Below are 11,742 nucleotides of genomic sequence, written 5' to 3'. Positions count from 1 at the left end.
ATAATTTTAAAACACTTTACCAAAATTAGTTTTGAAAAGAAAATTGTTTTACTTATATTAACACTAGAATAACAATTTCAAGCATTGGATACTTGATAATATTTACTTATTTATCCTAAAAATATTTTGTTATGATGAAACCTTTCAAACATTTTTACACTTGGAATAGGTAATTTTTATATATTTGATAATGGTATTGTTTGTTTTCCCTTTATAATAATATAACGTTCCTATAAAATAATATCGTGTTTGTTTTTATATTATTTGGTATTTTTTTTTTTGCAATATGTCAATTTTTCTCCATTGAAAAATTCTTTTTCTAGTCTATTTGCCAAACTGTTTTTCAATTTCTTTAAAAAAAAAGAACCAATAAAAGAGATAGTATCAAAAAAAATATTTCATGAAGAAAATAAAAATATGAATATTCAACAAATTGCCAAATTATCATACTCAAGTCTTTTAGTTTCTTCAAAAAGAGTACCAATGATAAAATTTAATAGAAAAGGGCCTATGTTAAAATTTGTCCCTGAAAAATTTCCTGTTTCATTGTCTTCTGTTGGTACTTCAAAAGATAGTTTTCAAAAAGTAGGAAGAATTTCACAATGTTTAGAGATTGATGAATCTGAGCTGCCATTAAGATATCGTCGTTCATCAATTACAGAAGATGAATGTAATATTATTAATGTAAGGTTTTTCTTTAAAATTTGTTTATAGTAACCATGGTAACTTTTTAGAATGGCGGAGTACTGTAGAATGTTGTTTATGAAAAATTACCAATAGTTTAAAATTTAAAAAAATTTTTAGATAGAATAAATGTTTCTTTTTTTTTCTTTTAATTTTATTAATTCTATTCGTAGCATCGATTATTTATTTTTTCTTACAAATTAAATTTAAAATAATTTTTATATTTTATTAGAAAAAAAAAAGAAAGTATGAATATACTGTTTTATGATTACTATGAATTGAATGGTTGTAGTGAAGAAACTAATAGTAATGTGACACCAGATGAATTAGCAAATTTATTTATCTTACTTATAGATCAGATTATGAATAGTTGTAGTAGGGAGGAAGAAGAGAAGCTTGCAAAAATTATTGAAGGGCTTTTTACAAAAACTGTACAATGTAAACCATCTTCATACTTTTTTATTACCTCAAAAAGATATAATCAATATATTTGTCCACCAAAAAAATTTTCTGTATCAAATTTTATCAGAACACCTATAAATAAATCATTGTCAACTGATGATGTACGAAAAAAAAATTTTAAAAAACATCGTACAAAGTCATCTTGTGGTAATGAATACAATAATCCTGAAAATGATACTAAAAATAAAAAGCAAAAATCAAATAAAAATGATGTATTAAGAGGTACGAGTAGTTCAAAAAATAAAAATGATTGGATAAATCAAGATGAAATATTGATAAATATTTTAAAAACAATAACACTTGCGAAATGTCAATTATCTATTATCTTATTTTGTAAATTGTTAAATGGTTTCGTATTTTATTGTAAACCACAACTTACTCAATCTCGTTTAAAAAGATTTGCCAAAATAGATGCAGCAAATTATTTGTTGTCATGTCTTAAACATAAGATGTCATCTTATGAAAATCCTACAATGATGAAAATTGCTACGGTTGATGCTTTAGCTATGGTAACATTATATATATGTTCAAAAGACAGTAAACTATCTATTAAAACTAGATTAATGGGATTGCTTCCTATATTTGCTAACGTTATTGTGAATATAAATTATATGTCTTGCACTTTGAATGTTACAATGTTCATCTTAAGAACATTAAAATCACGTAAGTATTTGATTAATTTGTTATTTTTTTATATATTCTTTAGCAAGGAATATTCAAAGTATTGGACGAATAAAAGGTTTTTGCTCTAATATAATAAACACGTTAAGCCCAATTTTACAATCACCTTCGATCACTTCACATAACTCTATATCTGATTCAATAGAAGTTACGAAAGTCGAGCGTTTACTGGAAATAATTTATTGTTTATCGAAAAATAGTAAGTTAAAATAATTATTATATTATTATTATAATTGATTATATTGTAATTTCTATTTATTAGGGAAAAACAAAAGTATATTTGTTGATTGCGGTGGTATTCAAATGACAAAAGATTTGTTTGAAAAATATTTTTTTCAACAACTGAATGATACTTCAACAATTAAGTTAGTTAATCAAGAAATTTGTTTATTTTTAATAGCTACTATTCGTTTATTTGCTAAGACAAGTATGTTAAATTTTTTAAATTATAATTTTTTTTAAATATTTTTTTTTAGAAAAAAGTAAACAAATACTTATTGAATTGAAGATACTTAACATGTGTGAAAAATTTCTATCTGAACTTGATCTTCAATTATCAATGACTAATGATCAGAATGTCGTTCGTCGCCTCCAATCACTACAGGTATTTTTTTTATCATATAAAATTTATATAAATTTTAGGATTCATTATGTGCTTTATGTATGCGGTGTCTACCAAACAAACAATTTTTTATATCAGCATCAGAATCACCACCATTGCAATTTTTATTGGATGAAGATGCAGATGATAATGATCAATTAAAAAATAAAAATTTATATAATGATAACAAAAATTTGAATGATGTTACATGTAATTTATTGTCTTTACAAAAAAATATTGTAAAAAATCAAAAGTATACGGTTGGTAATATTGATGACAACCAGGTAAATGGATCAAAAGAAGCAAATTTGTCTTCTTCAAGTATTCAAGATGGAGAGTGTAATGATGAAAGTAATGATTCATTTAATTTTAATAATACATTATCACTTAGTGATTCAGATGATGATAATATAGATGAAGAAGATGAAGCAATAATTTCATCTCAATGTAGTGCAGAATTTAGTCCTTCTGCAATTGATTTAGATGAAAGTGAATTATTAATTTTTGATGATGAAGAGTTATCTGAAAATGTTTCTAATTCTTTTATCAAAAAATCTCCATCTTCTAAAAAAAATAAAAAAAATACAGGAAAAACTTCAAAGTCACCTAATACTACTGAAATAATATATAAATCAAATATTTGTAAAGATGAAATTGAAAAAAATTATAGTATATATTTTGATGAGTATAAAGAAAAAAAAATAACTGAAAATAACAAAATTGTCTATAAAGATTATACTCAGGCGATTACTTCTAAATGTAATGAAACTTGTTCAGTTGGAAAATTTGTTAAAATAGCTTATCCAGAATTCACTGGACCAGATTTACATTATTCACAGGATGAAATGTTATTATCTAATAATGATGCAATGAAAAATATGATAAAAGACAACCTTCAAAGGCATAATTGTTGTCATAATAATTTAAAAACTATGGAAAAGACAGATTATCCAAAATTAGTTTACAATTTAGATGAACTTGTTAGTAATGAAAATTATCCAAATAAATTGTCAAATACAGATAAAGAGGATGTTGGAATTAAATCACATGGAAGTAATCATTTACTTTTTGAAAGTCGTTTTGAAAGTGGAAATTTGAGAAGGGCTTATCAAATGGATACAAATTTCTATCAATTAATAATATCTCCTGACATAAACCAAAAATCACATCATTATCAATGGTTTTATTTTCAAGTATCTAATATGGAAAGTGATCGTGAATATACTTTTGAAATTGTAAATTGTTTAAAATCTACATCAATGTTTTCACATGGAATGCAACCTGTCATGTTTTCGGTTATTGATTCACTTAGTAATTCAAAGAAAGGATGGCACCGTACAGGAAATAATATATGTTATTTTAGAAATTTATATACTTTAAACTCAAGAAATGATGAAGTAAATGAGAATGATGATAAAGGATTAGATAAAGTTAGATATTTTTATACAATAAGATTTTCTATTACATTTAAGTATCCAAATGACATTTGTTATATAGCTTATCATTATCCTTACACATATTCTTATTTACAAGCAACATTAGAAAGATTAGTTAGTAAAAAAAGAGATAAAATTTACTATAGAATAGATGAAATTGGCAAATCATTAAATAAAAATAATATGAAATTAGTAACAATTACAGCTGATCCATTTGATGATAATAGAGAAATTATTGTTATTTCAGCACGTGTTCATCCTGGTGAGACAAATTCTTCATGGATTATGCAAGGAATATTAAAATTTCTTTTAAATAATGAAGATGAAAAAAGTCATTTATTACGTGAAAAATTTATTTTTAAAATATTTCCTATGCTTAATCCTGATGGTGTTATTAATGGTAGTCATAGGTGTTCTTTAAGTGGTAATGATTTAAATAGAACATGGCATTGTCCAATTAAAAATATTCATCCTGAAATATATCATACAAAAGGTGTAATTCAATATTCTGTTGAAATACTTAAAAAAAAACCATTTGTCTTTTTAGATTTACATGGTCATTCTAGAAGATCAAATATTTTTATATTTGGAAATAATCCTGAAGAATCATGGTTAGATGAGGATAGTAAAATAATAAATGAAGAATTTATGAAATTACCAGAAATATTAGAATTATCATCTTCTTCTTTTAGTATAACTGATTCAAGATTTACAATTGCTAAAAGTAAAGAATCATCAGCTCGTATTGCTTTATGGAGGCAATTTGGAATAGAAAGATGTTATACAATGGAATCAACCTACTGTGGATTTGATAAAAAAGATCATAAAGGAAAACAAATTAATATTAGTCATTTAGAAAAGATGGGAGTTGATCTTTGTCTATCTTTTTTACCATTATTAAAAACAAATGTGATTCAAAAAAAATTATAATATTTGAAAATAAAAATAAATAATCGTTTTTATTTTATTTTTTTTTTAATAATATTTTTATATGCTTTATATTAATTTTGATAAAGCCCATTTTCGTTTTGGAAAATTAATTTCTTTTGCTAATTTACTTATTCTTGTAGCTATTGCTGTAGAGATAACCTAAAAATTTAAATAAAACAAATTTATTTTTTTTATTAAACTTACATTTCCTGAAAGACAATTTGTTGCTTTAACTTTAATAATATATATCATATTTGTATTAAAACCTTTAACATGATAAATTGATGGATCAACTGTAAATGTTTGTATAGTTTTTGTTTTAAATGGAATTATTAATCTTCTAGAACTTGTAAATATATGACCAAATAAATTTTTATCATTATCACAAACTGATATACTAAATTCATAGTCAACATCTTCATCATAAGGTGTAAAATTGTTAAATGAAACTGTTATTATCCATGTATCACCAATATTCATTTTTGTTGAATTTGTATTAATTAAAATTAAATGACCAGTTTCAGAGGGTATTTTTAATTGTTCTGACTCAAGAACTGGATGTTCATTATTATAAAATTTGCAAGATTTTAAAGCACTAATAATTTGTTTTCTAGATTCAATTGTACCATCTCTTGGTTTATAATTTTCTGTTACATCTTCTACTATAAAAGGATTAAATGTTGAGGGGCAAACTAAGATTCCTCCAGTAGTTGCTGTTCTTTGGGTAGGATTTTCTTGTGAATCAAATTGATAACCTAAATCACGATATCCTTTAATTATAGGATCATACTCTAAAACTCTATCAATTATATCTGCATTCATTTCAGAGAACATTAAATGTCCATCATATTTTAAATTAACAACACCATCAAATAATGCTTTTACTGGATATGGTCCACGTTGTCTTAATCCATTAGAAGTTGTTTGTGGTGTAGCATCTACAACTTGCCAACCATCATAAATTCCATATGATAAATCATACCTTTTAATCCATATTTCACACCAACAATGAAATGTCCAAATTCCTTCCTCTGATTCTGTCTGAAATCCATTTTTTATTCTTCTTATAATTCTTCTTTCCAATACCAATGAACCTTGTACATCATGACCAGCATCAGAACATGTTATTGTTCTTGTTGGTATTCCTAAACATCGAAGAATAGAAGTAAATAGGGGTGCAAATGTAAAACATTGTCCCCATCTTACTGGATTTTGATTTCTTATAAATATCACAAAAATATCTAAACTATTATCCCATTCTTCTGGTTTTCTATCATCACATTGATAAGTTTTTCTATCCCAATTTCCCAATAAAAGCCATTCATTTATGGCAAAACTTAACTTTCTTGTAATATTAATAATATCATTTCTTTTTGAAATACTTAAAAAATTATATTTTGTTAATTTTTTGAGAAGAATAGATGTAACTTCTACTGCTTCAATTGTAAATTGACAGTGACGCCATGGTTTAGAATTTATCATTTGTTTATCATCATCATCATTTGATATATAACAAACAGAGTCAAAATCTCTTAAAAGATATGCTGATAAAAATTCTTCATTATCCATATAAGTAGGATCTGAAGTGTCATATGGATTAAAAATAACAAAAATTTTTACAGTTGTTGAAAAAAATGGTTTGTTAAATGTTGATCTTCCAATAACATTAACATCCCACATTCCTATACATTCTTCATGTCCTACATTAATTGTTATTTCAATAATATTAGATGAAATATTATGAATCTTTTCAATATAAAAATAATCTAATGAATTTTTTACATCATTATTATTATTATGTAAATAAACTATTTTTTCATGATATTTATCTAAAAAATTTCATAAGAAAAAACTAAATTAATTTGATAAATAATTTACCTAATTTAAAATTTAAATAACTGCCAACATCAAAATCACCTTGAAAATTTTTTTGCAAAAGAAAAGTTATTTTACAACCACGTCTTATAACATTAAAAGATGAATTTTGTTCTTCATATTCTTGTGTCTTATTTTTTTGCACATTAAGGGCAGTAGCAAGTTTTAATTTACAAAAATCTAGCATATCAGAAAAACAATTTTTTGGAAAGGTTGCAGTAAGCATCTAGCCTCTAGCAATTTATTAGTCGTAAAAGTAATCTGTTATCCGATGTTACAAGAACACATTTATATGTGCTTCAACTTTCGACAAAATAGTTAAATGCTCTACAGGTGAGTCAGGACTTGTCATTTTTAAAAACTCAAATGTCCAAATAGGAAATTTTTTTCATCTAATCATTAAAGATGAATCAGATGTTCTTATTGTTGGATTGTGATTGAAATGACTTTGTTATTGAATATTTAAATATAATAAATATAACAGTTCACTAATAAAATATTGATAAAATTAAATTTAAAATTTATGGTGTGTTGATATTAAATTTTTTTTTAAAAAAAGATATTAAAATTTTAAGAAGATTATTTAGATATATATTTGCTTTTGATTCTTTATTATCCAATAAAAAGAAATAAATTAAAAAATTTTAAAATGTCATATTACTAAAAAATTATTAATAATTCTTAAGTCATGTATGTGTAATCTGACTAATCAAAAAATGTTTTTATAACGCATTTAACGAAAATTTTAAAAGCATATTTTTATGTTGACTTTTCTATATATAACATTTTACAATATATATGATTTCTATATAATCACTAATTTGTTAAAGCAATATATCTTTATAATAAACTTCTTAAAAAAAATAAAGGTAAGCTTTATTAAAAGAAATTTTTAATGTTGATTTCCTTGAATTAATACTGGAACATAAAGAGAAAAACTTTCATTTTCACTTTTATAAAATTTATCTGAATATTTTAACCATTCTTTTAATCTTTCTCTTAAAATATCTATACTTTCTTCATTTGCAAATATAATTCTTCTTAAATATAATTGTGTAACTATTTCACGCTCATCCATTGTATCAATGCTATTATTATTTTCAGTTTTTAATTTATTATCAAGACAATGAATAAGAAGAGCTCTTTCTTTAAGTTTTGTAATTCCATTAAAAGGAGATATTTGATAAAATCGTAAAAGATGATACTAAATTATATATATATATTTTAATTAATAATATTATGTTACTATTACATACCAATTGTATTTTATTCATTTCTTCTAATTGTGAAATAGAAATATTATTATCATTTATATCCGAAAGTTTAACAGGTAAAGAAATTTCATCTTTTAATTTAATATTTGATAAAAGTGGTACAAAATGTGCCTGTGATTTAGAAATTAAATTACTTGATAGAAATTGTTTATATTTTGGAGTTGTCCAAAAATGGCGTGTAAGTACATATTTTGGTGCAAGAATCATAAAAAAAAGAGAATATTTATTATTTATGGTAAAAACTTACGACATAAGAATAAGAAATTCACCAATAATTGGAAATTGAATAAGTACTACAACTGTTATTATTTTTAAAAAATCAGATGGAAACTACAAAATAAATTATTAAAATATTTAATATACCTGAATGTAACATTCTATTTCTTTTTTAGTAAATTGTTCTATTCCTATTTTATCTGATTTCAAAGCACTTCTTAATGAAATGTACATTTTTAACTCAGAAAAACAAAGTTTACAGCCATCAACTATTTGCCTATGTACAATATAATATCTAGGAAATTTTTTTTCAATAAAATTTTCATACTTCTTAAACATCCCAACAGATGATTTGTCATTTTGGGTATTTGAAAGCGAAATAACTGTAGTTGATAGAAATTGAATATTTTTTTGATAATTAAACTTTTTAATATTTAAAACAAGTGTATTGGTATTTACTCCAATATACCTCATTCTATGTAAAGCCATTTTTTAAAATATTTAATAATTAAATAAGAAAAATTGTTTTCTCTATAAACACGAAATAGTCAAAAGTTATATCAATTTTTCTTTAAACATTTAGTGGTAAAGTGTCTTTAGTTCTTTAATACTTATATTTACTTTGTAATAATTAGATTTAAAATAGATTCAGTTGTAAATTTTATCATTAAATACCAAAAAAATATAAACTTAAATAGGTTACTAATAATATATATAGTTGTAGTTATATATGAAATAATATGTTGCCATTAAAAATTCTACGCAAAATATTTTATTAAATTTTAACTTAGAAAAATGTAAGAATCTCAAAATAAATAAAAATATCATATAAAAATTAAAAATATATTAATATTTTATTAGTAAAAGATACATAACATTAAAACAAATCATAAAATATAAAATTTAAATTAATAAGTTTTAATATTTATGATAAAAGAAAATTAACAACTTGATCCTTTTTCTATAATAGGTGCATAAAGTAAAAAACTTTCATGGCCTTTAATGTAAAAGTTTCCAGAATATTTAAGCCATTCCTTTAACTTTTTTTTTAATACTTCAACATTATCGGTATTTTCAAAGTATATTTTTCTCATATATAGTTGCATGATTACTTCTTCTTCATTCATCTTATCTACATTTAAATTTAATTCTTCACGTAGTTTATTATCAAGACAGTAAATGAGAAAAGATTTTTCTTTAAGATTATTAATTGCATTAAAAAGAGATACTTGATGAAAAAGCGACAAATTAAACTAAAAAGGATAAAAATTAAAAAAATAAATTTTAATAAAAATTTTAGATACCCTTTGTTCGAAATCCATTTCTTCTAATTTTGGAATATTAATTAAATCTTTGTTAATCTCACAAAATTTTAATGGTAAATTAGATGATTCTTTAATTTTTATACCTGATAAAAGTGAGTCATAATGCAAATTATATTTTAAAGCAACATTTATTGAAAAAAAATTTTTATAATTTTTTTTAGTCCAAAAATGATGTGTAACAGATATTCTTGGTAAAAAAACACTGAAAAATTTAATTAATTTTAGAATTATAAAATTACATTGCTAATGCTAAAGGATAAATTGTTAGTGGTAGAACAGCCACAAAAGCAATTAAATATAGCTTGGTACGATCAGATGATGTCTAAAGTATTAAGTATTAGAAAAAAAAAATAACAATTTTCATCTAACCTTTATAAGACATTCTAATTCTTTTTTATCAAAATCTTCTAAACTTTTTTCATTATTTTTTTGTCTTTTACGTAAATTATTATACATTTTTAAATCTGAAACACAAGATTTGCATCCATCAAAAAGGTGCTTTTGAAAAGCATACATTGTGGGAAAGTTCATTTCAAAAGATTTTTTACACTTATTTAATATTCCATCAGGTTCTTGAGACAACTTTTTAGGAGACATGTGATGAACAGATGTTGATAGTAGTGCTAATCTAATACTAGAAGGAATTTTTTGATGTTGATATATAAAAAAACTTGAAGCAAATCTTGTTGACAATCCTTTCCTTAATATCACCATTTTTACAATAAAATAAAATATTTATTCTAATTCAAGAAAAAATATTTATATCAAATCATAATAATAATAATATATACGACGAGACATTATCAGTGGAATAATGTCACGAGAATAAAATTTAACAAAATGTAAAAACAAACAATTTTATACTAAGACATTTGGTAACATAAAAATGATAACTGAGATCAATGAAATAAGTTTATATAACTTAAATATATTAATATATAATTTTGGCAAAATAAAAAAAAATAATAATTCTAATAAATATAGTTTATACCCAAAATCCTAGAAAATACTAAATTGATAGTACCATTTTTCATTACACGTTTGATTCATCTGATTCTCCTTCTAATGATATCTTTGAATTATAACAAACTTCCCTAGTAGCAGATGGTATGGTAATCTTTTGATATGATGATATTGAATTATTTGAGGATATTGATGTACATGTATTTGATATTAAATCACTTTTAACTGATCCACCAATAGCAGAATCTTTACTTGATGATCCATTTGATGACATTGAAATTTGTGATTTTGAAAAATTAAATCTTTTTTCTGTTGCGTTAAGATATATATTTTTTTCCTCTATTTCCAATTGATCAAGTTCTCCTAATTTTGATTCTAATATATGCTCTAATTCTATTTGCCTTTTAGATAAGTCAATACGTTTTTGCATATTTTCAAAAACTACTATTACACGCATTTGTGTTAATGATGTAATTAGGTCTTTTAATTGATCATGAGTGTAATCAATAACAATTTTACCATTGATAGCAACGATAACGTCTCCTGCAATAAGACCTGCTCTTGAAGCAGGACTACTTTTTCTAACAGAATCTATGTATGTTATCGGCTCCACCTCATCAGATCCATCTCTTTTTAATAGATATGACTGTATTGTAAATCCAAAATTTTCATCTTTTGTGTTTTTTTTTATCAATAATGTTCGACGGCGATCATTTAATGATGGATTTGTCTTGACTGTCCTGTCATTTAATAGTTGATCCTCAAAAATATTCATCATATCTTTTCTTAATGGAACCTCTATGATAAATGTTGAATTATTTCTTCTACAACAAAATGACTTAGATGAATTAAGTATATTAAGATTAAAAGAAGGTAACCATCTACGGATGAAACCTTTTTGTGAAGATATACCAGAAATGTTATCACTAAAAAAATAATATTATATATAGATATAAATAAAAATTTGCAAATAATACCTACTCTATGATATTTGTACAATTTTTTGATATATCAACTGTATTATTTTCATTTGTCATCTTTTTTTTATACAAATATTAAATTAATAGAAGAAAATAATAACAATGATATATATATATAACTTTTAGGTAATAATACTGAAAGAAAGGTTGTTAATAAAAATTAAATTAACTATTTCGTTTCAAAAGTAGTAATAAAAATTTTTAAAAAAAAAATAAAATAAAATAAAAAAGAAAAATAATGATGACAAATTTCATACTAGTTATAGTTTCTATAGTATTTTAACCTTTTAAACAACAAAACTTATTTTATTAGGT

General features: G+C 23.3%; 5 protein-coding genes across 5 annotated transcripts; 1 reads left to right on the top strand and 4 right to left on the bottom strand.

Moving 5' to 3' along the window:
* Positions 1-131: 131 nt before the first annotated feature.
* On the top strand, positions 132-4,794 carry SRAE_2000184900 (Cytosolic carboxypeptidase NnaD; the record flags this gene model as incomplete). Its single annotated transcript, XM_024652848.1, has 10 exons — positions 132-169; positions 324-684; positions 735-748; positions 917-990; positions 1,039-1,809; positions 1,853-2,026; positions 2,090-2,254; positions 2,304-2,431; positions 2,470-4,357; positions 4,412-4,794. The coding sequence occupies 10 exons, from the start codon at positions 132-134 to the stop codon at positions 4,792-4,794; spliced, it is 3,996 nt and encodes a 1,331-aa protein (XP_024506384.1).
* Positions 4,795-4,860: 66 nt separating this feature from the next.
* Positions 4,861-6,895, bottom strand: SRAE_2000184800 (Transglutaminase; the record flags this gene model as incomplete). Its single annotated transcript, XM_024652847.1, has 3 exons — positions 4,861-4,953; positions 4,999-6,623; positions 6,673-6,895. 3 exons carry the CDS (start codon positions 6,893-6,895, stop codon positions 4,861-4,863), a joined length of 1,941 nt encoding a protein of 646 aa, XP_024506383.1.
* Positions 6,896-7,561: 666 nt separating this feature from the next.
* On the bottom strand, positions 7,562-8,150 carry SRAE_2000184700 (Hypothetical protein; the record flags this gene model as incomplete). Its single annotated transcript, XM_024652846.1, has 2 exons — positions 7,562-7,873; positions 7,926-8,150. 2 exons carry the CDS (start codon positions 8,148-8,150, stop codon positions 7,562-7,564), a joined length of 537 nt encoding a protein of 178 aa, XP_024506382.1.
* A 147-nt stretch (positions 8,151-8,297) lies between these two features.
* On the bottom strand, positions 8,298-8,648 carry SRAE_2000184600 (Hypothetical protein; the record flags this gene model as incomplete). Its single annotated transcript, XM_024652845.1, has 2 exons — positions 8,298-8,436; positions 8,488-8,648. 2 exons carry the CDS (start codon positions 8,646-8,648, stop codon positions 8,298-8,300), a joined length of 300 nt encoding a protein of 99 aa, XP_024506381.1.
* A 452-nt stretch (positions 8,649-9,100) lies between these two features.
* Positions 9,101-11,484, bottom strand: SRAE_2000184500 (PDZ domain and LETM1-like domain-containing protein; the record flags this gene model as incomplete). The annotated part of the gene is made up of 6 exons (XM_024652844.1): positions 9,101-9,412; positions 9,464-9,686; positions 9,724-9,806; positions 9,854-10,184; positions 10,522-11,373; positions 11,429-11,484. The coding sequence occupies 6 exons, from the start codon at positions 11,482-11,484 to the stop codon at positions 9,101-9,103; spliced, it is 1,857 nt and encodes a 618-aa protein (XP_024506380.1).
* Positions 11,485-11,742: the final 258 nt, after the last annotated feature.

Source organism: Strongyloides ratti, assembly GCF_001040885.1.
Source record: "Strongyloides ratti genome assembly S_ratti_ED321, chromosome : 2".
In the NCBI taxonomy this organism is placed as follows: Eukaryota; Metazoa; Nematoda; class Chromadorea; order Rhabditida; family Strongyloididae; genus Strongyloides; species Strongyloides ratti.
The sequence above is the reverse complement of the archived record's forward strand: the minus strand, read 5'-3'. Positions and strand labels throughout refer to the sequence as shown.